Genomic DNA, 27,600 nt, shown 5'->3' with positions numbered 1-27,600 from the left:
TGTATTGCCTCATCTGTTTTTCTTCTGTATCCTTTTGTTAGCTCTGAGTTAATTACTTTTTTCACAAAGACTCCTGGGCATAGCAAGGACTATAAGAATGAGGTGACAGAATGACTTGCCAAAGTGCAAGACACTGGGAAAAAGCACCTGGAAAGAGACTGAAGGCACCTGGAGGCTGATCCATTGCATGTCAGTAAGAGGAGCTATTTAATCCTGTATGGGATTTGACATATCAAAGAAAGAAGGGGGGCTTCAGGGAAAGAGGGACTGTAAATTAAAAACAAACAAACAAACAAAAAACCAAAAAATCATTATACCAAACCAGGGGAATTCCAATACAGTGCTTGAATGGCATTTGTTGGAGTCATTTGTCTGAGACGTGGTACAAGACATTTCAATTACAAGGAGCCATATAATACTGCTGTATGCAAAGCATGATCAACTGGAGACATCATCAGGCACCCCACGATTCAGGGGTGCCAAAAGCAGTATGCACTTCTACCCAGACATACTTCAACAGACCCTTTCCCAACTTTCTACTACCATCTCAGTGAAGTCATCATCGCAGCTTGCCCGTATTTGTTCAGCAGTCAGAGGGCTATTCAGCACAAAGCTCGTCTTCAGTCCTCTTTCATTCCTCGCACTAGTTACTGCATCTCTCAAAGCAAAGAACACAGAGCATCCCAAGAAAAGTCCTGCCTCACCTATGCCCTTGAAAAGAAATAAAAAGAAGCCAAATAGGTGTAGGTTTAGGGCAAATGAGAGGAGCACATGCCATGTCAATATCAACTAAAAAGCTTAAAAGTCAGTGACTCAAAAAGTGTTTCAACCTTCAGTAAGGAAATTCATTTTAGATTTAGTGGAAGCAAGCTTAGATCACACCAAGTCTTCTGATAGTAGCTGCTTCCTGCGAGCCAAAAATGTTGATGCAAACATTGGCTATTGATTTTAGAATCTCTTTTGCTCATTGCTGAACTGAAATTTAGAATTACTAGCAGATAAAATTACAACAATCCAAATGCAGGTACAGATACAAGAAACAAAGCCTGAACTCATGTGCAAACACCACTGACCTCAGTGGGCTTGACATCCTCTCACTGGTTCTGACATAAGATTCACATTTGTTCCTTATCTCAAAGATATGTCAAATCCACCCTTATTCCATAGTCCTCTCAGTGCTGTGGTATTGGACATGTTAATGTGGACTGGAGTGGGATATTGCAACTGTATCTTACTTAACTCCTTGCTGAAGTACAAGAACCAAACATCTTCCCCAGACATGCTGCATGAAGAATCATATCTTCTTGCAATATCATATCCTAAATGTTGTAAGTAAAACAATTCTATGGACATTTATTTGAAATGCTAAAGAAGAGGAAATGAAAACTTACATATGTTTAGTGTCAGAGTAATTTCTCTGTTTGTCCTGGGATCTAAGAATTTGGCCCTGTAATGGTTTGCTTACCTTGGATGCATAGATGGCATAAGGATTTTGCGAAGATGGCAGCAGGGAAACACTAAACTGTTCTGGGATATCACAAACAGCAGGGATCTTATACAGATCTGGACCCCGAGTATAGAGGACTCCTTCTGGAGAATATTTTAATTCTTCCATTGTGTACAGTCCAATGCCTTGAACAAAGGCACCTTCAATCTTTAAATAAGAAAAGACATAGCATTTACATTCTCATATTTGGTAAAATGGGTAAAATTTTGTCAAGAACTGATTTATATCACTAGCTGTTAAAAGATCATTTTCATTCCTTCTTGCCTTCAAAATTTTGGGGCTACCTTGATGGGAAAAGCTTTCACTCCTCTATTTCATACCAGGCAGAGACAAACGCTTTCATGATGAAGTGATATCAGGGAAACGCCTTTATTAAATTTCAGGCTATGAATGGGGAAGGCAGATCAAATGACAGCAGAATTTGGAGACTGTAGGTCACAAACAGGATGTAAGTTCAGCAAATAGTGGGCATATATACATACAGGAAGTACTACAGGTTGACACCATGGGTAAAATTCAAGCTTCACTGATGGAAAAAAAGCTCCTACACAGACTCAAATGTGGCAAGTCTACAAGTAAAGAACTTTTTAATATGATCTATGACTTTTAACATTAGTAAGAAATGAACATTTTCTGAATTAATGAGGTAATCTCATAAGGCTATTGGTGTAAGAAATAAGACAGCAGGAACTTCTTGGCACATACCTGTCCTATATCCACAGCTGGATTTATGCTGCATCCAACATCCATAACAATGTCTGTTCTGAGGTTCTGTCAATAAAATTCAAACGCATGTTACTGAGAGAGATGCACAGAGTGGAAGCATTAGAACATAATATGGGTTAGAGCTAGTATTCATTGGAATAATAGACACTAAAATAGAGGCACCTCCATATACACAATTTCAAAGTAATTTCCAATACCCAACAAGCAAAATAGGCTTGTCTCAACTTCGTCAGAAGTTTAGACAGAGACAGCCTTGCCAGATTTTTCCTACTGCACAAGGAAATCCCCATACAAATAAGTACAGATAGAGAGCATGTGATCAGTTATCTATAACATTTTGCTGTCTAGGTGGTCAAAAACCTGGAAACAGATTATTTAGCTCTGCTGTTAATTTGTTTGCTGGCAAACAGTGAGAGAATAAGCAAAGAACATGTCAGATGTCTGCCATAATTTGAAAGGTGAACCCATGTGACATTCGTACAGATGTGCCAAAAACTTCTTAACACTGCACAGCTTTCATTCTGCTCCACCTGTAATTTGCATTTACACTTTAAATATATTATCATGTGAGGACAGGTTCCTTACTAATAAAAAACCTGAACGGCTGTTGAAGCATGTAGTGATACAAACAAACCTCATTCACATTATTTCCAGAACTTCCATGACACTCAGTCATTACCTTGTGATCTCCTGTTAGGCAGTTAATTTCAACCTCTGAACAAGCAGCTCCATAAAGAAAATACGTGAATGGATGTCCTTCCCCTTTCTCCCAGTCCATGTTTTCATTGTAACCTCTGATGGAAGAAGATTAATGTTTGCATCATAACAAAGCAGATGAGCATATAAAAGTTTGAAATAACTTTAACTTTTAGTCTTAAGTAAAGGTCAGACCCCAGCAGTTAAGTTCCATGAAATCCTACAGTGCACTAGTAGTTTAGGTTTGGTGGATCTGGTGTTTATATAAAATTTAGCAGACAAGCAAGCTATTTCAGTTCAGGAGAGTCAATAACCAGCACAATCCCAGAAATACACTAATAAAGACATGGTAATCAAGTACACAATACAAATTTAAGGGAATTCAGAAAAAGGTAGAAAAACTGGTCAGGACCTATGAAGGAATAACTTACAAGAGAGAAATTAAAGAGTTAAAATTGCAGAAACTGCCTACAGAATGAGAGGGTTAAAACAGGAATATTGAAATAAAGGTGTAATTACTTAGAAGAGAGTGGGACTTACTGAGGAGACTATAGTAGTCAGGACTGATGGGTAAATTCAGCAGACACAAGAGGACAGTGAAGTGTGGTATCTCTGAACTATGGGAGCTGTATGACCAAGGCGTATTTTCTGACCCTATCTGACTGAAATGTCTTTGTTGAGCATATTTAAAATTATACTCCATAAAACAATTATAGTATAATTCAGAGAACTGAATCATGCGTTGAAAAAAAGATACACAAAATCCACATATTCAACTTCCCACATCTCATCTGGCTCAGCTATCTTTGAGATTCTTGGATGTGAAGAATATAACTGGATAAGAACTAGATCAATACAGGATGTGAGGCTCATGGAACTGCAGATAGTTTTGGACACCATTTAATGTCAATGGCAAACTATGACTGTTGTTCATTGCTTTGGAGATACTTTTCCTTTCCGGTTCTTACAAACACTGTGAAAGAATTCAAAGAGAAGGGGCCACTAGACTTGCACTGAGAGAGAGCAGTGGGAATTGTGTTTAAGATTACTGTGTCCTACCGTAGCATGTTGTTGTGAATAAATCCAAATACAAGAGTATACATGGTGGGAATTTTCTGAGGCTCCAGAAGCAGAGAGCTCAAAACAATGGCCCCAAAACTAGGGTTGGTGAGGAGCCCCTATTCTCATGTGAGCACTAAGTCCCACCCTAGCTTTCAATCAGTGCTGAATCATAGCATCCAATTCCTGAGAGAGTTTTGTTGTGGTTTTTTGCTTGGTTAGATGTTGTTGGTTTTAGCTTTTTGGTTTTTGTTTTGTTTTTTTTTTAATTTGCCATGAGTTTCTCTTAAATCAGTCCTGGTCTATCCTAGGTATTTTTTAGGAACAAAAATGTATTACCTAAAGTAGCCAGTAGCTGAAAGACTCACACTCTGTTCAAAAGCTTCTTTAATCTGTAACATATAGCAACATTTGTGGTGAACAATGGAAGGAATCAGGAAGGAACATGTATTTGCTTGATTTACATTTAGTTACTTATTTACATATATTTACTTATAAAAGAAACTGGAACAAATTGTAAAGAAAGGAAGACCATCTGAGTTAAGCATGTTTAGATGCACATGGGGCCTAATATTGTACAACTGAACTCCCTTTAGATGGGCAATCTGAATTCTTTTGGCAATACAATAAAGAATAGACTAGTCAACAGTGGCGTTCTTGCAGAATCTTTATTACTGGCAGTGCCATAGTCAGAAAGGGCTCTGCTCAATTTTTTTGTTCAAGTTCAACAGTAATGGGTCTCTCTTTGTCAGTTGAACAGATCTGGTTGGTAAGTCACTGAGTAAGAGATCTGCATGACTTATTTGCACAAAAGTGACAGCTGGAAAGAGAAATGCTCTTTGCAGTGTTCTTCTGCCACTGGTAAGAATGACAGTATGAGGTCCCAAATCTATTCCCTTTCAGGCATTCTCATGTTAGATTTACTCAGTTCACAAGTCAAAAAGGTGTTTGGGTTTTTTAAATTACCTTTAATTAATTGTATTTTACTGACTTTGCAAGATAGAAATTTACCTCTCTGCATATATTAACATTCTTTCTTAGGTAAGCTATTTCTGCTAGTATTTTCAGTGTGTCTGATTAATTTGATATCCATTAGAGATTATCTTTGCATACACAGCTGTCAGCTGTCAAGCTAGCACACGTCTGCCAACATTATTTGCTGTTGCTAGGAATTACTACTGCCAAGAGCTTACATCTTCACAGTCATTATAGTATTTAATAACTTGAGAAGAAACACCCTGATGTACTGAATCTGTAAATGTCCTTTTCATTCAACCACAGACAACAAGCAATTGACAAGAAAACACAACAGATTTTCTTTTAACATCTCAATACACAGTACTAGATTCTCAGCCATATCTGCACAAAAATAGTTGTTATTATAGGAGAAAGCTTTTAGTTAAGAAGATTCAGTTTCTAGCCCTAAAATTTTATTCAAGTGGGCACCAGACAAGGGCCATTTCTATAAACAGCTTTAGCACTATTTCTGTACTACTCTACTGCAAACGTGACTAATATTATAAGTAATTACATATTAATTAGAGTAACAGAAGCAAGGATTCCTGCTACCTTTTATGTAATTCTGTAGTATACTGTATATGGGAGAGAGATGGAGGTAGGAAGTTGAGAAGGCTTCTCTTTATTGATTTGGTAAAAACAAAGAACAGTCATGTAAGAAAACCGACACTGCACACATATACCCTTCTGTCAATCTTTTGGCAACAGCTTGTCTGAGGGTAAGCTGGGGTGCACTGTGTTATTGCACAAGCTGATATTTTTGTATATTAAAAACTTCTGTGCCTTCAAATGTGTCTTCACAGATAGCCTCCCCTCCTTTCCAACTAGATAGAATCTGAGTTTTTCCCACATAGCTAAACCAAGAACCCACACTCCATCTTTCTGTGAAATAACCTGTTTCTACAGTTTTTAACTTCAGGATTATTAGGCCGAGCAGACTGATAGATTACAATACATTTATCAGAGGTTCTGCAAGCACACAAACAAATTTAGTAGGATTCACGTCTTACCCATTCATTCCAGGTCCCTTCTGGGTTCTTGTTGATGATGGGCTGCAGGCGGTTCAGAAGAGTTTGGCAAGCATCCTGGAGAGAAGTCAGGAGAATATAACCCAAAATTAACACAGTTTGGTACTATTCAAGATATGTTCTAGCTAGTGTAGACTTTACACTGATTATCTTGGTTTGAAAAAATATGATAGGACGTGTCATGGTAACTGCATACACGCAAACCTTATAAAGGGTTAAGTTACAAAGGCCGGAATCTGCATGACTCAGTAGATTTAGAACAGGAACAAGGTACAAGATTTGCATAGGACTAGTTAGTGTTATGTAAACCAAGGATTTTGTAAAAGATAACCCTTCTGGGAAAAGCTCAGATCATATTCTGAAAACACCTAAGTACCATTACTGAGAAACTGTAATCACAAGTCCTGTTTCGTCTTGCCAACCTCCAGTGGTATTACTGGCAATCTCAAACTTGATTTCTACGATCCCTAATGCTTGAAGTTTGGCAGGCATTAAATACCCTGAGGGATAAGGTGCTTTCTTAAACTAATACTATTCTTTACCTTCACAGCCATGCCATTGACATCTGTCCCGGCAGATCCTGCTGAGGCACATGCATTGGGAACAGTTGTGGTACTTGTTTCACAGAAGTGAATACGTGACATGGGGATGTTCAATTCCCGACTAGCAACCTGTTTCAGGAAGAACAACATATTCTTCTCTGTTTTAGAAACATTCTAAACACTCCAACAGTTCCCTTGTACTTGCTGGTCAGCAATACCAGGAAATAACACCAGGACCAGCAAGTCCTCTTCCAACCTCCAGCTGAAATCAGTTTGTCAGTACAAAGAAACATAAAAAAAGGGCAATGATTTCGCCTGTACTCCAACTCTGCATTGAGACTCTGGAATCCAACATTTGGTTCCTGATTTTGCTGCTTATATCCTGTATGGCTTAGGGCAAATTATGCAGGTCCAAATACCAAGCTTTCATAAAGTTGATAAATATATTTACAGATTAAACAAATACAACCATAAGAGTATTGTCTGAACTGTATACTAATCTAAATGCTGTCTTCTTGATACCGTGGTTTTTATGGGATCAGCCCCTGAAAATCTAATTTTTAATAAGCCGCTACTCATACCATTGGAAGAATAAAAAGTGAACAATCTGTATTTTCTTTCTGCTGTTTCTGTCACTCTTAATGAATGTATTTTTGCTTTCTAACTCTCTTAATGCAAAGAGGCCGTGGCTATGCTCATAGAGAAACTGTCCTACTGTAAAACTAACTAACCAAGAAGAAAACCTTCACACTATTTACCTGCATGGCAGAAAAAGCACAAGGTAACATTTGTTTGGATCCCTTGTTACCTGAATCATTTTGGTATGAATACCCTGCCCCATTTCAATTCCACCATGTGTCAGAAGCACAGACCCATCAGTATAAATATGAACCAGAGCAGAAGCCTAAAAAAATAAAAACAAGATTAGACTAGTGAGAAATGTGTTGTATATGGTGATGAATTGATGAATCAAAAATGACAGACACAGTTTTGAAATGTATTTCCATTTATCTGTTTAATGCTTTTGAATAGAAGACAAAATTTGGAATGCTAGTTCCTACTCTTCCTCTAAAATGAACTTGAAAAGATACTAATCCTTGGAGGTCTGCTTTTTCGGTTGCTAAATACTGAAATAAATCTACACATGGCAACAGTATCTCAATGGTTCCAAAACTAGCTGGAGGACCTCACTCACTAGTGGCTGTACATGCAAATTGCTGCAAGTTCCATTGTTTCTCTCACTGATGTTTGAGAGCCTTTGGACACAGGTTTTTCAACAGCACAGGTTGGTCAAACTGTAACAGTCACATCAGTAAGGTTTTGAATGAGATTTTTCCTTCTGGACTCAGTTGGAAGTAACACTTTAGACTACAAGGACCCTGTGACTTTAGTCTTGAACTGAGACAGCCAGCCTGATATGACACAAGCCAGTCAAGTAATTTTCAATTTATAAAATGTTGCCTATTCCAGAAGCAGTGAAATACACCAACATTAAAACAAAATAAAATATGAAGACCAAAAATACTACTGTTCTCCTTCCTTAAGATTAATCTTTGATTACATCAAAACATTAAGTCTTTAAGAACAGCATCTCATAGTACCCCCATGGTCAGAAAGAATAAGCTCAGTGCTTATTCAATGAATACTTTGCCATCATTCCTCAAAAATTTTTCATAAAGGTGTCCAACTCATCTATACCAATGCCACATCACAAGAGATGGGACTAGGCAGGGTCCAAACTGCTGGCATCCTGAAAGCCAAACAACTTTGATGACAGCTTTAAGAGAGCTAGAAACTAGTATAGCCTTCAGGGAACTACCTTTAGAAGGACCACAGACTTCCAGACCTGAAATGTAAGACATTTTGTATCCTAAGGTAGAGTAACTGTAACCTTCTACCGATAAAAAGCTCAGCTTAGTTATTCTTTAAAGAAACTAACCTGAGAAAGATAACGTGTGCCTAGTCCAAATGGAAACTTCATCGGTACAATGGCAATCCCTTTTTTCTTCCAGTAATTTTGTTTGTTAAATTCATTGGCAGCTGTTTTCCTACTGTAGTATGCAGATTTCTCCATACATTCATTCCAACACCGTATTAAATTTTGTGGATCAAGCTTTTGTTTGAAGTGTGTCTCCTCGTTCTCCTTATACATATTTATTTCCCTAACCTGAAATAAAAAAAATTAACACCTATCACACAATCCAGTTAAAGGCAGACTGACTTTTTGGGGGAACTATTAGACAACAAGAAGATTACCATATGGTTTTTGAACATTACCAGTTTGGTTCAGTTTGCAAGAACATGCTGCTCATTCAACAACCAGACACTGATAAAGAAATAGTAATTTTAGCATAAATTTTGTCTGACCTAGGGAAGATTTGTTCAAATAGTTAAGCTAGTCTAAAGGGTTTTAACTTTCCAGTTGTGTAGACTTCATTTCAGGAGAGAAGATGCCTTCATTTTCTCACCTTTTCTGGTGATAAACCAGTTTTATCTGCAACTGCTGTTATCCAAGTTTCTGTCACCAGTGCTGACTGGGGAAAGCCAAACCCTCGAAACGCTGTATTTGACGGCAAGTTTGTTTTGCAGGCATAAGCCCAGCATCTCAAGTGGGGAATCTTGTATGCATTGTCCATTTTTAATAAGGATACTGCTGCTACCTGTGGTAGGGGACAAACAGGTCTAGTTACTAAGTGTCAAAAGAGTGCTTCTTGCAAATTCACATTTAAATCTTCTTTAGACCTTAAACTGAGACAATTAGCTTTAAAAATGGGTTTCTGTCAATCACCCGAAGTAAAAATACTCTTACACACATGTACAAACCTTACTAATATATTTCTCATGTAGTATATTAGTTTTCAGCTCTTTTTTGATATTCATAGAACAGAGCTGGTGTACTAGTAGCTCAGTGCTGGTCACTAGTTAAGGATGTAGCCCATACTTCATTTTGTGATTGATTTTGCTCCTACTTCGATATCAAAAAACACATAGAACTAAAAATAGGCAGATTAGATTTAAAGCAATAGGAGCTATGAAAGGATCTGATGAAAACATTCTGAATTATTACATCCTATGGAAATTCACAGTCAAGGTTTAGTTTCATCAGAAAGCCTATGTACTGCAGTCTACATTGTCTTCTGGTTCTTCCATTTTTCTTTTAGAGATTTCACATTGCATGAAACCACAAGAAAGGGAAAATCCTATATTAGAGACCTCAGATTAGGTTCTAGGAGTCGGTATAAAATAAATAAAGAAGTTTTTTAAGTTCTGATGTTTCATGAAGAGGTCACAGTATCTCTTCAATGTTAAGTCAGTTTCCCAGAATGGCAAATTTAAGCCTGTATTCCTACTGTTCCCACTGAGCTTTAAACAAAAAACTTTAAAACATTTCTGCATAGAAACAACTGAAGATAGCTTTCCTGTAATAACTGTGCATATGAATAACGTCATATAATGCTACCTTTGCACTTGGGAAATTAAAGTTGAAAAGCTATTTGTGGAATACAAGAAAAAAAGTTTTTTTTTTTTTAAATTATGACCACAACTTTTATGCACTTTAGAGAAAAAACGCGTATAAAGCTAATTAGTCATAAGAAGGCTATTAATAAAACGGAGTGAATACAGTGTATTATTACAATACATCTCATAGCTATTGCAAAGATTCTTCCCAGAAATGTCTGTTCTAATGTTGATGCAATCATAGAGTTAAAACATATTATTAATTCTGAGTGAACAATAACTAAGTTAAGCATAGATTACTGGTATTCAACCCTCATGCTGAAGACCAGTCTTTATTACAATGAGCACCTAGTACCTTGGCTCTCCTGGGTGAGGCTCCCATAAAGTCAAGTCCTCTCTAAAGAAAGAACAAATCCCAAAAATACTGTCTTGGGAACACATGGATAAGTCATGCTGACCACAATAAACAGGGACTTTAAGTTTTGTAAAGCTTATCATTTTATTTCCAGTAAACTTATTTCTCCTTTTAAAAGTACTGAATTATTAATGCTATAGGAAGAGACACACACTGTTACCAATGTAATTAATTAAGGAGTGATGTTAGAGAATTAGGCTGTTATTATATGTGCTATTCCAACTGCAGCTGAGCTGGGTGGAAAGGTTACTCAGTTATCACTGACTCCCAGTTCTAGGTCCACTAGCTTCACTATAACATTGTAGAACTTCATCTTAAGTTGGTTCTGATATGTGATTCACATTAATGTACATCCTTTTAAGAATGATTTTTTCTAACCCAGGTTATTTTTCAGAACCTTGTTAGTCAGCAATAGCACTGACAGATTTCAGAGTGCAGAAAATACCTGTAAGTGGAGCAAAGACAAGCAGATGAGGGGTAGTAACTGCTAGCTAGAATAGACCATACAAACACAAATAACTAGTGACTGTATTAAAGCAAGCAACATTTTGTGCTTTGCAGACCTACAAGTGAGGAACTGAGGTATACAGCACAATAAATGCAAATCTAGTACACAAATGCACAGAGACAATAACAGGACAACTACCACTATGATTTTTCTGAAGGCTAAGAAAGGTCTTCAAGCCTTGTAGACATAGAGCTTTATGGAGGCACTAATACAGGTACTGTGTATTTTAAAAGGAATACATTGACAGCTGACATGTTAATCATGGGAAAATAAGTCTGAAAAAACATTCAGGAAGTGAACGCATGGGAAAATATCAAAAAGGATAATATGCTTCACTGCACTGAATAAGGACGAGTTGCACTACTAGGTGTAGATTTTACAACCCACAGTTCCTACATCAAAAGACTATATGATTAACAGTACATGTGCAAGGGAATTTGGCCTTCATAATTTTCCAACTAATGATTCCTCCATAAGATTTGTCAGCTTATAAAATCCTTACCAGGACAGATTCATCAGGGGTGCATCCTCCATTAATGTAATATTTGACATCCACAGCTCTGATCCTACCATCATTCATGAAGCCAACCTACAAGGAACAACAATAACCTATTTAGATTTTGGCATTCATTTATTTCTTCAGTGCTTGTATATTTTGAAAATGAATGTAACCCACATAATTAGGCTTATACTGCACTATTAATTTCGGGCAGCATTCACTGAAATTATAGAAGGGAGAGAGAGAAAAGAAGTATCTTCCTAAGACACTGGCTTTCCCACCTCTATAGATATAGCACATAATAAGCAACATCAGTCCACCGGGAAAGGAAGAAGCAGGGAAGCCCAGTAGCTTCCTGTGTCTTGCCTGACATGGCTAATAAGTGTGTCATCTAGGAGTGTTCACCGTAGATAAAGTCAAATCCCACTCTGACTGTATGAATACTGCCTGGCCAATGGAGTATAGTATTAGTTTTAATTTTTGACGAAATGTTATCTTATCTCACATCTCCCTTTCACCTGCTGCCACTAATGGTTCCTGAACTGTCAACATGAGCTACGTCTTGTTTTCAACTTTAGGGAAACATCTTATAAAATCTCCCTTACTTTACCTATGTAGCTTGTTGTGTGATTTGGTATACTATTTACATAGAACTCCTTTAGCGTAACTTGTTTAGCATTAATAGCTGAATTTGCTGGAGGCTTAGGCTGCAAGCTGTTCCAACTGTCGCCTAGATAAGTTGAACTTTTTAACTAGTTAAATAAAACAAGGCCTCAGAGCTGGCTCAAGCTGGAAGATAAGGAAGCTACAATCACCAGCAGAAGCTGCAACCTTAGAGATAAGAAAAGAAACAGCCTGCCTAGAGACAATTAAAGGACTCAATGAAGAACAGGAATACCCTAGACACTAGTATTACTATTGGTCTGAACTATTGTGTGAGGGGTAAGGAACTTAGATTGTAAGCCCAGGGATTTCTTTGTTCAGAGTCCCTCTTTGGACACAGGTGGATAGGCTTATTGATTTGAGGGAAACCTGGAGCTGAACCCTCTTACGGTGGTGGGCATGCGTAATTTCTAAGACAAGTAAAGATGTAAAGGAAGGCAGAAATTGTCCTAATGAGTAGTTATGACTGAAGGCAGTGCATGAGCAGGGAAGAGTTTCCCTCCATAGGGTGAGTTTTCCTGTATGACACTGTTTCTGTGAAAAACTAGCTGCTCCTTTGTGTGAACCAAACCATATGGACGGTTTAAAATTAACCTCTAGAGAAGTCTCGGCTAGTTTAGCTTCCTGTTCCAAGAAGGAAGGACAGAAAGAGCTAGAAGAGGAAAAGGACATGAAGGGACTAGAAAATAAAACAAAACAAAATCCTGCAGAGATACAGGCAAAAGCCGAGAAAAGACCGCACAGCAACATGATCTTCTGGTTTCCTGGCTAGTTTTGTTTTAAAATTGAACCAATCATACTCATCTTTATTAACAGGACATGTTACACAGTAACACTAAAATACTTCACTACAGAATATGAGCGGGTATTTTTTCACTGAATTCTTATGGCACTTACTTTATATTTACCAATAAAAGGATGTCGCCCACCAGTGATCAACATATCATCCCCTCGACTTAGAATAAGGCGGACTGCTTTGCCAGTTCTAAATCAAAAAAAAAGTCAAATTTCAGTGAAAATGAGATGTTATTAACAATAGCTATTCATGTATCCAGATCTAGCCACGCATATAAACATGCATTTAGATTAAACTGAACTTCAATAGGCTTAAACTTCTGCTTAAATCTATGTTCAGAGTTCATATTTTTTGCATTTACAATCATGCCTGAATTTTAATTTCATCTCTTGAAAGCCAACAAGATAAGTCAGTGCAAACTTCTTCTCAAGAAATTGTTATTTTAGTGTTAAGACTGAACTGCGTTAAGTGAGCTACCAGCAGTTAGCATTTCATTTTAAGCAAGAAATAATCGCTTCTTAGCTGTTCAGAATCATACTAAAAATAGGTGCCTTGAGTAAAACCAAAACATGGATAATAATAAAAATAAAATTAGTCTACAAATGCAAATACCATTTAAAAGTTACTTTTGAAAAAATGGACATAAGATGTAAAATAAAGTCCTAACTATAAAAAAAAGTAATTCTTTAAACTATACAAAAGATTATTTTTGGTATGGTCTGATTAATCCAAAACACAGATAATGAAGCCAAAAATAATCAAGAGCAGTTTGTACAACAATGACAATATAGTAATAATAGAAATGCATTGAACTAATCACTCAGATTACAAGGTCATTTTGGCTAAGACAGGATGTAGCCTGATGTGCATTCTGCAGCAAGTCAGTTATGCTTATAGAACAGGTTATGCCCTGGCAGCTAATAGCCACTATTGTCTGGCCAGATTTGGAGGGTGGGGAACAGAGCTTTATTAAGGTTCCTAGACTAATTCAGGTAGTATTAGCAAAAAAAACCCCACTTAATAGATTTAAGCTAATTTTGACTGAAAAAGGCTGGGGACTGAACCAGAACTATTTGTTCTTAGAAGCAATTCCACTCATGAACTCTTCCCTCTGCAGCCTGCTGTTCACATCTGGATGGTTAATGTCATGCTTTGAATCTACATACAAAGCCTCAGTAGTTAGAGACTGCTCCTTCTGAAATTCTCAATCATTTCAAGAATATTTCTAGCTTATGCTAACACCAATTTCTTCAATTCCCAATACTTCAGTTGAGGCTAGAGCTGCTTAACATTAAGTAGTCTAACAAAACAAAGCAAGTAAATGCACTAACAGTCTTACAAAATGTGAACAGTCAAGATTTTACGATTTTGGCTAGCAGCTTTGGGAAAGGAGAAAGCATTTTAGCCAAAATGCAAAACTTGTTCACCCCATTTTCTCTTCATATCCCCACACATACATACTGCACTTACTTGTTTGCTGCCACTGCAGCAACTGATGCCAGCAAGCCAGATTTCAGCAGTTTCCCACCAAAAGCTCCACCAACTCGTTTAACATGGCACATGATCCTGTTGGCTGCAACGCCTAAACTTGCAGCTACCATCTCCTGTAAAAATAGTTTTAATCTTTTATGCCAACTCAAACTAAGCCTCAAAGTGAGGTCATAAAACCTGTTCTTAGAAAAGGGTTCCATAGATGTTTCTTTTCCCTTTTTTTTTTTTTTAATAATACGAAAATATTTTTTCCTTTACCTGAGGTTAAAAAGCAAGAAAAAGATACCAAAATCTCTACCATGGAGACTGTGAAAGGGCCATGGACAGAAGTGAAGAATAATAAATACCCTCGGATTTCATTACCTAAACAGTAAGAAGCTTTAGGTATAAGAAAAAGGGATTAGAATACAGTTTTTATTCTTTCTTACTAAGATAATAATTTTAATTCAAATAAAACCATTTTGTTTTTAACTGTCTAATGGCCTGCTAGTGTCAGGAATGCTCTTCCTTCAAATCATTTTCTCAAGCACAAAATACATCACACTTCTTGGCTACTGGCAATATGCTACTAATAATGGCAATGATAAAAGGAGCTGAAGTGGTTTTTAAACACAAATTCCAGTACTGAGTCTGAAATACAATCAGTTTCCTGCACCACAGCTATTGCTATGCAGACTATATGCTATGTAAGCCTTGCAACATTTACCATCATGAAAATTATAAAGAGAGCTGGAATATCTCTTCTGTGAAGAAAGACTGAGAGAATTGCAGTTGTTCACATTGGAGAAGAGAAGGCTTCAGTAAAACCTTATTGTGGCCTTTCAATATATAAAGGGGGCTTATAAGAAACAAACACTTTTTACAAAGGCCTGTACTGAAACTGAAAGAGGGGAGATTTAAACTGGATATAAGGAAGAAATTTCTTACAGTGAGGGTGGTGAGACACTGGAACAGGTTGCCCAGAGAATTTGTGGGTGTCCCCATCTGTTCAAGGTCAGGTTGGACAGGGCTTTCAGAAACTTTGAGATGTAGTGACAGATAACCCTATCCATGGCAGGGGGTTGGATTAGATGATCTTTAAAGGTTCATTTAAACCCAAATTAATCCATTATGATATGGAGCAGCAGTCTCACCTACATCTATTAGAGCTGATCAACCCCACAGCAGGCTCCAACTTCGCAGGGTGCTGATTGCTCCTCACCCCAATGGAAAGCTAAGAGAGATGGAGGTGCCTCAGCACGCCAGAGTTTTTCATAACTACAGTAGCGGGGCATTGATCAAAGGGAAACACAAGATGTTTAGTTCCTCCTTATCCTCACAGTGTAGTGGTCAAGTGTTTATCCTTTATCAGGATACAACAGTACTTCAAAGCAGCTGTTGTTGTATAATCCAGATGTGCAATTTCATGTTCCTACTGCTTCTAAATTGTTAAGATGGTCTTGTAAATCAAACTTTAAAAGCTCTGTTGTCACAGGGTCAACCACTTTCTCTGAGAATGCTCTGTATTACCTGAATAAATCCTGGATGCTGTGTTGACACATAGACATCCATTTCTTTATCCTCTCCTTTTGGAACAACAAGCACACTCTGAGTCTCCATGTAGAAGTGTTCCTGCCCCCCAATGTGAATCTCCCCTGATCCAAAAGAAAACCACAAATGTTACTGATAGAAAAAGAGAGAAGAAATGAATCAGGGAAGAAATAACAGCCCACCATCATGGAAGTCATGTAAAATCTGACACTCTTTTATGAAGGAGCAACATCTAAAACAAAAACACAGATTAAACTCCCTGAAGGATTAAACTGATCTTCTTCTAGTGGCATCAACATAACCTGAGAATAATAAGAGCAGAATAACAAGAGCAGAATAATGTTGCCTATACGTGGTGTCAACATTAAATAAAACAAGTAAATTAAACAAAGCACAGACACACTGGATCAGGTGAAGGAGGTGGCTACCAAGATCATCAGGGAGCTGGACCACAGAATGTATGAGAAGAGGCTGAGAGAACTGGATTTATTTATCCATAAGAAGAAAAGCTTTAAGGGGAGATCTAAGTCTATAACTATGTAATGGGAGGGTATAGAGAAGACCAAGCCAGACTGCTCTCAGAGATGCACGGTGGAAGGATAGGAAGCAATGAACACAAGCAATTCCAAATTGATATAAGAAAAAAAAAAAACAACAACAAACCAAAACACCATGAAAGTGCTCAAACATTAGAAGAGGTCCCTATAGAGGTTGTGGAATTTCCATCTTTCATGTTACTCAAAACATGACTGGACATGGCCCTTAGTAACCTGATCTAACTGGACCTGCTTTAAGTAGGAGGTTTGAGTATATGACCCCCTTCCAACCTAATTATTCTGTGATTCTGTTTCAAGGACAGAGGATGCAGAAAGCTTGAAGGCAGTAGCAGGACCACAAGACCACTAGGTTTAATCACACTTCCTTCTAGGTGACTTCTCTCAGGCCCAATGGCTATATGGAAAAAAAGGTAGAACTGGGACTTGAACAGACAGACAAACCCAAATACTGGCAACAACTTCTCACCAAATATATTCAGCAGTTTACCTTCAATTATATTATCAACAGTTTCAAATTCCTGATCAACATTCCCTTGTTCTAGTTTTCTTTGGGGCTCAAAGAATGAGTTGTGCTTTATAGCTTCCTGCAGTGAAGAAAAAGAGAAACAGTTTTTCAAAGTATTTTAAAGATTCAATGAACAACTGTATTTCATTGCTTTACTGTCATTTTTGGTAAGTTTGTACATTCAGTTCCAGCAATTCTTTCTTGCTGTATCTTGTGTCAGTGATGATAGCAGTTTCTGAAGGAAATGCATTTAGTTTATTCAACCTGCTCTTCCCTCTTACACATCTAACACCCAGCATAAGTCCATTTCCCCTACAACTCCCACAGCAAATTTCTAATATGTTCTATATCCTTAACATCTTTCCCCTCACATTCCCCCAACACTTCCTACAACTCCAGCCTAACTTTGTTGTCTTGCTAGCTGGACAACAGATAAAAATGCTATAGATGATCAGGAGCTGATCATTCAGCCAATATACACACACTGATTGATCAGTGGACAGCTACCAAAAAAATTACAAACAACCAGTATGCTCACTGACTTTCCTCACCAGAAACATTAGAAGAGTTCTACTTTCATACACTTACGTTTGTTCTTATGAAATCTGTGGGAACTTAATACTTCTGAGACTGCAGCCTATCTACCACCAGTAGTCAAAATTAGCCAAAAGGTTGAAATTTTTTTTATAGAGAGACAAACTGGTTAATTGTATATCCATATTCACCCTTTTCCCTTAGAAAATCATGTTTAAAAAGCAACTGCTTTTTAAACTGCAGCTTTTGAACTGCTGCCTCCACTAATTAAGTAGATAAAATAATAAAAAAGCAAGAGAAATTACTAGTACCTCAATTGTTAAGATCACTGGTTCCAGCACTTCATACTCTATCTTCACTTTTGCAGCTGCTTGCTTAGAATGAACATCTGAATCTGCAGCCACAGCACAGACAATCTGACCAACACAAATCACCTGTAAAATACGCATCACTTAATAGAAGATTCAAATGATTACCATATATGATGCTGATTTCTTCTTTTGTGTAACCACTGTTCATGTTTCCCTTTTAGAATTTTGTTTTGATGTAGGACTTCTTCTATTTTTAGATCATTAATGAAGTAAATAAATTCTTAGAAATTACAGGCACCAGTATAACTGGGGAATCAAGGAAAATACAGTATTCAAAAATGGATAACAGGAGCCTAACTTTCAATGAAACATACTGTCCCAACACAGACAGTTCTCTGAAGTTTACTCTATTATTCTGATTTTTATATTTTTTTTTTCTTTAGGCAGAATATAAAACATATGAAGTAAAGCTTCATTATAAAAAGCTGAAGAAAAACAGGAAAAATTAAGAAATCAAGTTAAAAAAAAATTACAGTTATACCTTGTTTCTTGCAAATACAATCTCTGGATCATCAGAATAGTAGAACTCATTTGTAGCTGGTACATCATGAGCTGATATTATATCGAACACACCTGGTACTTTCAGAGCCTCTGAGGTATCTATAGATCTGATTGGGATATGGGAAGAGAGAAATGTAATTCACTAGTTTTACAAAGCAATGCACAGAGGAAAAGAACAAAAACAGATGTATGTTTCTTGTGCTGCCGGGATCTGCTTATAGGTTCAGACATGTCTTTTCCTCCTATCTGTGCTATGCAAAGAAGTGCAGGTCAAAATTTAGCAGAATTTAAAATTCTACTAACCTGCTTCATTTCTAGGAAATACTCTAGATGCAACAGGGAAATAATTGGTCCATTAGACTGCCTGAAGTGCATTGATATAATAAAAATCTCTGCACAATTATGATGCTTCAATTGCAACTTTCTAAGACATCACAGCCTACACAGATACAAATAACCACCTGCAAATGGAAGGTTCATGTAAAGAATTAAAATAGAAATGGCAAGACCAGTTTAAATGAAGAATGAATGGGAATGTATGGGTGCAGAAGGATCAGAAAAAAACAGCAGAATGTCTGTAAGAATGGCATGTTTTAGCAGGTCACCACACTCACACCACATCTAAAGGAATCTTCTCTGGATATCCACATCAGAAGACAAAAGGAGAGTGAGTAAATCCTACTGACTCAAAAATGGGGGTAATGTTAGCTCCTTGATGGTACCAAAAAAACGCAGATCCAAACCCAGCATACTGTCTCCAACCTAAGGGTAAGCTAGGAAGTATGACACAGATTATAGCTAGAAGTCCCAGTCCTCTCTGTCATCACAATCAGTTCTGACCAGACCACCTGGATATGTTTTCATGTGTGAATGCTGGGCAGACAACTTGGATGTGTTCATTTTGGTGAATGTTGTATGAACTGCTAGAACAGGAGTAACTTTGCAGTCAAAAAACATCAACGAAAACAGTTTTCTTTCAAAATAAAATCTTTTCCAATCTTCTTCTCCTATAGTCTCATATGAACTTTCCTCAGATACGCTTCAGAGACACTTACACAATCTTAGCATGAGCTCTGGAACTAGTGATGACAGCCAGGAAGAGTTCCCCATCCACAGAAGGAAGGTCATCAATGTAAACTGCTTCACCAGTGGCATGCTTAATTCCAGACTGGTGCATAATGGGCCGTCCTACAGGATCCTGGGGAGACTGATTCGGCTCTACGTCCTGTACAGTCAAAAATATACCCCCCATTTCCCCCAAAGAGTTAAAAGAAGAACAGTCATGTTATTCTTATAGCAGTCAAAGTCAGATGAGGGAACAGCTGTTCATATTACCAACTTCTGGTTCAATATCGAAAACAGATGTGGTGCAGGACCTGCCTTCTGCTCCTGGGGATTTCTTCAATTTCTTCTCTTAAGGAGCCTTCCAAACCCCTTGCACAGGTTTGTCTATTTGGATATTTACAGCAAAGTGATACAAACAGCACTTTTTTTTTTTCAGAAGGACAGTCTCCTCTCTTACTGATTGGTGTTACAAAGCTTTGATAAATTTCTGAATTATTGTTGCAAGATTCTGCTCTGTATTTTACCAGTGCCTGGTGTTGTATGGTGAGCTGTTTGCAGTGATTTCTAGGATTTGTTTTCCTTGCTGAAAGACTGTAAGTGATCAGTGTAAATCAGTGAGAAATTGCTTAAATATTTCCTTCCCAATTTTATTTCCTTGCACCTATGAATGAATTTCATGTCTTACTGTTTTGCTAAATCTTTCCTGAAAGTTATTTCAGTGTTGCCAGTTAATCCTGCCACACCAACTAATTGTTGCCAACTTCCAGAACACTCTTCCAGTTTCTGGGTCAGTGTTCACACTAATTTTTTCCTCTTCTGCATTTAAAACTAGTCAATTGCTCACAGCTCAAAGCCTTTTTTCTTCCATAGCTTCCAGTATACAAGTGTTCTGGCTACACACTTCTACTTCCTGCACTGTCAGTTCAAGGCCAAGAACAGACATTGTTTACTTGACTTCCTAATGTTCTTCAAATGGCTGCCTCAGACAAACCATCTCAGCTTTCCTACTAACAGAATCATCACATATTTAAAATTCTTCCCCCCACACTTCCAATTTAAAAAGTTTAATAATGTTAAGAAACGCAGACAAAAGATACAGACTTGCAAAAGTCAGAAATTTTAAAGTGAAAAAAGATTCTTCTGGGTTTCTAAATTTCTGTTGCTCAATGCCAACAGATCTGAAAAACAAATTGTTTCCATTTCTGTTGTTTAGTCACCTTTTTGCAGTTGGGGAATAAACTGCTGAAAGTCATAAACAACTAGTTCCTTTTATCCTGGCCCCCTTTCTTAGTCCATAGTGTCTTTCTTTTGATGATAGCTCTGACGGAAGCTGAACAACTTGAACAAATTAAAGTATTTAAAGCTAAAATGTTATTTTAAATAATATATAAAAATGAAAAAAAAAAGAGAGATTTTTATCTACATTTCATTTAAATTTTCTTCAGGTTTTCAAAACCTAGAGATTTTTACTTGTTTACGAGTTCCCACCCTGATCTAGACACAAGGGTGACATCAGAAAATCCGAAAGGTGTGCTTTGCTGCCCTCTACTGCTGACTTCTCCTTGAATAAGCTAAATTGATCAGAGAGGTATCGCATGCTCCCATCTTGATTCCTAAATCTACAGTAAGCCCTAAGAGCCCTCTAAAATCTGAAGAAAAGTGTATCTTGAGACAAGAATACTAGAGTGATACCTACAGACTCAGGCTTTTCAATCTTATTTTCTTCTGTTTTTTCCTAACTGGGTTGCACACTGCTATATACAACATTTAAACAGTCCGAAAATGGAGTTTGCTCAGCACATTTACCTTTTGAGAATTATTTAGAAGAAGTGAGTATAGCAATACGAATCTATTTTTACATACAAGATTTTTCTAATTGAGATACAGTTAAAATCAACCACTAAGAGCCTGTTGCCTTCATTCTTTTGGAAAATTTGTACCTGAGCTTCACAGCAAGGGTCATGCTTGAACCATGCTTTTTAGCAAGTCTTATAAAGCACTGAACAATCATAGAATAATCACTTGCCTGGTATATTTGGATACTCTGGGGCATTTTCGTTTTGAAATCCTGTAGGACACTCCTATATTCCATAGGTATGCCAGGATAGTGGCAAGGATCCTGAAATACAGTGAACTACTATTTAAACTCACATTTGGAACATTCCAATTAAAAAAGCTAACAAAATCACTAAATGCAAACTCTTTATACAGGAAATTCCTTCAAGACTTTCACAAGCTAGAAAGGCTCTAAAATAACCATTTTAAAATAATGTTGAATTTTGAGATTTCGCTAATTAATATTTAAAAATCTACTGGATTCAGCAAATATGTTTGTTGAAAGTAAGCAACATAATGCAGAGATAGTCGGAAGAGCTTTATTCTGGGGTCTGATCAACACTGACACTGAACCACTCCTGGTAATAGTAAGTTACGTAGGAAAGAGCTCAAGTAACTCAAGAAAGAAAGTAACTAAAGAAAAAGGCAAAAGCAGTATTTTTTTCTCATAGGAACAGATTTAAGACAAAAAATAAGCAAATTACACCTAGAATGTATCAGGAAGTGAAACTTTAGAGCCCTCCTCTCTCAGTCAACAACTCATCCGAGAAGGAGGGTTGGTTTAACACCTGCAGCTGCTTTCCAAAGCTTTTATTTCTATTCTGTTTATTTATGATTTGAAGCACAGCCAGATGGAGTAAGACCTTATGTATGTTTTCTTTGGGCCTGCAGCTCAATACTGATGTATCGCTGTGTTAACATTGTTCAATTTTTTTAAAGACTAATGTCCAAGGTAAAGATATCTGAGCACCTGGAAGTTAAATGAGCATCTCTCCAGAGTTAAGCACTTTCATCTTCTGTAGATCTGAACCCCAAAGAGAATATTTGGCACGTTGTATTAACTGCAAACACCGACAGGTAATAAAAAACCCTTTCATTTGCTTCTACAAAAGCAGACAGCAATTTACCGTTGTGTTTAATGACTGCAACACTTCCAGGAAAAATCTGTAGAAGAAACTGACTATCAAAGTTTTCTTATAGTCTATTTTTATACCACCGGCTGAGCCTGGAATAGCAATTTCTTTAAGAATTAGTCTGCAAGCTTCATTCAACATTTGTTCATTCCAGTGTCTGTCAGGAAGAATAACAGATACAGTCAGACCAGGACTCAAAAAAATAACTATGAATTGCAGTAATACATTTGCACCATGGACCATAGGCATAATCCTGCTCACAATGAAGCCAAAATATTGATTTTAATAATGGTCTGCAATTTTGAAAAGCGTTAGTCAATGTTTCTCACTGAAGTGAGGTCCCTTAGGTCTATGGAACTGACTGCCATGCCAATGTTTTTATAATAAATAAATAAAACCTCGTACAGCTTTAAAGCTGATTTAACAGTCCTACTATTCTGCAGATACTGTCCTATATTTGAAGACAAGTGGATAACGATATTGACGCAAACTATAGATGCCTCCAAAGGATCTGATTAGTGATGGATAGTTGCAACATTTTCTGAACGGCTGTCTCCTTGAAGTATCTCAACACAGTTAATTTTCCACACAACCTTGGATATCAAAACATAAATCTGTTAGAATAAATTTAATCATGTAGAACAGCAAAAAATAATGAGTACTTCAACTCCTGAAATAGATGCACATTAAATGGTAAAACAGTCCAGCAGGGTTCCGTTTAGATAAATGGTTTTATACTGCTTGAATTATTTGTCATTTTTTTCCTCCAAAATTTGGAAAGATGGTGCAAACTCGGAGGGAATGTCAGGGATTAAATCCAGGATCTTGTGGGTGGAGAGATATTAAAAAGGCTAAGTTTTAACTTGTGCTCCTAAGTTTATCGGGCACATGTGAGGTTCTCAAACGTTGTATCTATCAGAGCCAAACTTAAGGACTAAAGAACGCTGATACCAGGGGATTATCAAATTTATGGGAATCAGCATCATTTACCGCTGCTTGGGTCCAGGTGCACAACTGACTATGTATACCTCATTCACCTATCTCACAGCTTATGTCTCTCATTTCTCTGGATACTTCACAGTGGAGTTGCACCCATGTGCAGACTCCAAAGTGTAACCATTCTGAAAAGTGATTGATTGTTAAGGCTTGAACAGATCATTCACTTGAACATATCAGCCAGGCAAAAGAAACCTTTCATGCTCTAAAGAAGTACATCCAAGCTCTCAGTCTCTTCATTCACAGATACAGAGAAGGCAGAGAAATTGTACCTTCCAGTAAGTGCCGAACAGGTTTGTTTTGCACAGACTGTGGTCGAGGCAGCACCTCCACAGAAAATACTTAAATCCTTTATTATGTCTGTACCTTCTTCAAAAAGCACTCTCATCCCAGCATTGGTTATTGGGAGAGCATTTTCCCGTCTTGGTGCTTGTCGAAATGCACAGACATACTCTCCCTAGGGAAGATCAGACAGAAGTGCAGACATGTATATATCTGAAAGTAAAATTTGTTATTGCATTAAGTGAAGCAAGAGAATAAATAACGAAGAGCACAAATTGAACTTCCTGAGCATTCAAGACCATACACTTCCTTTTCTTCACCTTTCAGTAGCTTTACCATCTTTGATTTTCTAGCAGCCCATACCAATCCTCCATCATCTACAAGGTTCACATGACTTAAGACTTTTTCATGGTAGCTAGCTGGAAGACAGGGATCTTGCGAAGTGGAGCTGCATTTATAACATGACCAAAAGCTTAGAGGCTTCCAAGAATTGCCAAACTTCAGTACTTAGATAACATGACCCATAATTCTAAGATCCTGTTACTCAGTTCAGCAACATTTATGGAAGGACCATACACATGTCCAATATTACCTTAAGAAAAATCCTCCAGAGATGACAATGCTATACCTGCTTGATGCCCTCATTTTAGGGTAAACTTCTGTCTGAATATCACTCTTTATGTATCACCAGCTACCTGCTAAGTTATGTACTTTGGCTGAAACTGGGAAATAGTATGGCAGTGATAGGGTCAAATGAAGGGAATTCAGAAAGTTAGCAGTAATAGTGTTACTTTAAACACACGGATTATGCCCCCACCTGCTCTTTATTTAACAGTCTTTAACTCTGTATAAAGCAAACCTAAACAAACTAGTACCTTACCTTCTTAGAATGGGGAATATGGACAGAGACTAAGATCTCATCTGGTGTAATGGTATTGTTATCAACTCCTTCTGCAAAAATATCACTCAAAGGAATCTGTCGCTTTTTTCCTAAAAAAAAAAAAAAAAGTGATCCCATCCCCACTTCTGTTAATCTGTTCCAAATCTCCTCAGCTGCTGTCATTGTTACCTTTCTTTCTAAAACATAAATAATTAAGAAGGAAACTGAATGGGAGAGAACTGTTGCAATAGTTGAAAAACAAAAATCATTTTTGTGTTTGTGGATTTTTTTTGTGTTTTCGTTGGTCTGAGATTTCGAACATTTTTAGGAGTCCAGAAGAGAATAAACACTATTGCCTTTTCCTTTCTCTTTTGGTAGATTATCCTAAAAGTGATCATGTTTGATATTCTAGCATATGTACTATTAAAGATGGAATTTTCAAAAGGAAAGAGGACAAAATTCTGCAAGGAACCTGAATCCATAAAAGCCAATTGAAAACTTAAACTTCATCTATGCTACATCAGGTTTGCCAATACCACTCTCAGCTAAGCTAGCAAGCCTTCTGGAAATGTGGTATTTTAACACATATAACTGATGCTATTAATTGGCCCAAAGAGTTTTGTTGGTAGAGCTGTAACTGTACTAGTAACACAATTGCCAAGTAGCATCATTGTTCCGCAAGAACAGAGGTATGACCATTGTACAGAAAATTTACAGCGATTCACCAGTGTGGAATTTAACCATGTGTTTGGCAGATGAAGTCAAGGTGTATTTTTACTGGTCTTCTGTGTCCTTTGTACTTTTCACGTGCTGCCTGAGTGGTTCAATGCGTTTTTAAGTAAATGATTTCTTATTACTAGACACTATTTATCTTGCAGTAGCCCTGACCTATCACAAGACTTTCTATAACAAGATAATCTTCTGTGGCATTTTTAAAAAGCTCGTATATTAAAATACTCCCATCACATCCAATGAGCATTGTTAATCACATTCATGAACAATGAACTTTACAGAAAGATTATTTTCTTCATGTTTTTAATGCCATGCGATGATGATACTGTAATCTGATCATCCTAGAATATAATTCAGCATTAAAATTGCATTTCTCAGATATAACTAGTGTGACAGCAAAACTTTAGTAAAGGAATTTTATTCTGCTAAAATCTGAATCTGAGAAATAGCATTGTTAAGAATAGCAGCACTGGTGTTTCTGGAGTTTTGCTTTTGCAGTTCCATCCACAATGTTCTTGGTCTACATACAGCAAGATTATTGTATAATCCCACCTATGATTGGGCAGTAATACACCCTAGGAAGATGCATTTTCTCTTACACTGTGATCCAAGATAAACGCTAAAAATTAACAGTGCTTCTGCACCTCCTTTTATTGAACAATCCACTTTTCCTGTGTTTCACGGACTACTGTTTGGCAAAGATAACCTGTCTTGACAGCTATTTTTCCTCTCAATGTCAATCTATGAAGGAAGAATTCACTGAAATCATACAACAAAAGTTTTTAAGTACCTATTCCAATAAATTCTGGCTCAGAAATAACCCCTTATAGAACATATATTTCAGAGTATTAGGTGGTCTGACACGGCAACATCCACTCTTGTCTAGATCGAGGGCAAAGAGAACACAAGCCATTTGGTAGAGAGAGCATGAAATTCCATCTTACCAGATAGCTCCTGTTTACTAATAGTTTCATCAACCTTCCACTGGTAAGGTGGAGTACAAGAAAAAGAACAGGTAGAGGGGAGTATATATACAGCAACGAAAGGAAACTGTGGAAATGAACATAGAAAAAGGTGCTTGACTAGGAACACCTGTATCAGAAGTACCTGTGAAGAGCAAAAAGCCAGAGATCTTACCAGGGCCAGAGGGTGATTTTAAACCAGCGGCAAAGGATCAATTACAGCAAAAAAAAATACCAGGGGGTGGGGTGGTAATATACAGCTACTCAAATTGTGAGGTTTTAGGAGTGCTTATAGTAATTCACTGCCTACAGAAATACATGTGATCTGGTTGGTCTGAATGCCTATCCCTGACATGAGAAGCTTTGACATGTTCTTCTTTTGCAAACTGCTTCTTTTGCAGATGAGAGTGGGAAAAGGGTTCCTTAACAAATTCCCAGGTGTTGTTATGTCCCCCCTCCCCATGAAATAGGACCCTTGTACCTCCAGCACTACTAAAGAGACAGGCTATGTCCTCTTACCTCTTGAAACCAGACTGAGCATACAATTGCTGGCTGCCAGAATAGGATTCAAGTCTGAGGTTGATTTTCTACTTACAATGTTTCCACCTAATGACTTGAAAAAAAGGAAATTTATGTAGCCTTTCTCCATCACCTTCACATTTTTATGTTAACTGACAATATAACATGCAGACAATACATAAATTTATACATCTTGAAGCTCATGAAAAGATGTACTGATAAAAAATTCACTGCTATCAACAGACATAAAAATGCAAGTTTTACATGCACTCAGGAGCCATTTCACATTTGTTACAAACATTACTGCAAGTAACGCACAACATACAGCAACATTTCTTATCTGTTCTCCGCCCAGAGTTCGTAGTTGTTGCAAGACAGCACAGAAAACCTTGGTCTTCTCTTCAGGGAACTCTGAGATTGCATTTGTCAAAACATCTTTCACTACAGAGAGGCTGCAGGCAGCTCCCAGAGTTAAACCTGTAAGCAAAAGATTATGAAAGAGTGATGTGCACATTTATTTTATTGCCTAGGTTTTAAATTATATTCTGGTCTATTCCAGCAGACTGGAGGGAGGCCTGCTCATGTAGAATACAGGCAGATATAAAGGGAGAGGCCTTTGCATATTACAGGGACTGTGACCTTTCATTTCAGGAGACTGAGGATAAAATTTCATGAAATGATGAAATCGAGCTTATAGCTCACCAGTTCTACTGTAAGGGCAATCCTTTCTCTGGTTCCAGCTGCCCATTGAACCTGCTTATCTTGCACTAGCTTTGACTGAGTAAATGTTT

The 27,600-nt window shown here is 37.3% G+C and overlaps 1 protein-coding gene across 1 annotated transcript in view; it reads right to left on the bottom strand.

Moving 5' to 3' along the window:
• Window positions 1-27,600, bottom strand: part of AOX1 (aldehyde oxidase 1) — a 40,491-nt gene that overhangs the window by 2,287 nt on the left and 10,604 nt on the right. Inside the window, 24 exon segments of the mRNA XM_062619715.1 lie at window positions 544-711; window positions 1,466-1,654; window positions 2,213-2,278; window positions 2,913-3,027; window positions 4,328-4,380; window positions 6,016-6,090; window positions 6,576-6,704; window positions 7,384-7,479; window positions 8,515-8,742; window positions 9,044-9,235; window positions 11,460-11,546; window positions 13,017-13,104; window positions 14,386-14,519; window positions 15,916-16,040; window positions 16,981-17,077; window positions 17,844-17,966; window positions 18,385-18,511; window positions 19,460-19,629; window positions 21,496-21,588; window positions 22,433-22,595; window positions 23,707-23,891; window positions 24,597-24,706; window positions 26,810-26,903; window positions 27,135-27,286. Of these exon segments, the coding sequence (XP_062475699.1) occupies window positions 544-711; window positions 1,466-1,654; window positions 2,213-2,278; window positions 2,913-3,027; window positions 4,328-4,380; window positions 6,016-6,090; window positions 6,576-6,704; window positions 7,384-7,479; window positions 8,515-8,742; window positions 9,044-9,235; window positions 11,460-11,546; window positions 13,017-13,104; window positions 14,386-14,519; window positions 15,916-16,040; window positions 16,981-17,077; window positions 17,844-17,966; window positions 18,385-18,511; window positions 19,460-19,629; window positions 21,496-21,588; window positions 22,433-22,595; window positions 23,707-23,891; window positions 24,597-24,706; window positions 26,810-26,903; window positions 27,135-27,286 (3,059 nt within the window).

The sequence above is a fragment of the Pezoporus occidentalis genome, unplaced genomic scaffold (genome assembly GCF_034315485.1).
Source record: "Pezoporus occidentalis ecotype Australia unplaced genomic scaffold, CSIRO_AGI_Poc_V1 ctg213, whole genome shotgun sequence".
Lineage (NCBI taxonomy): Eukaryota > Metazoa > Chordata > Aves > Psittaciformes > Psittacidae > Pezoporus > Pezoporus occidentalis.
Note: the sequence above shows the minus strand (reverse complement) of the source record. Positions and strands in the feature narration are given on the sequence as shown.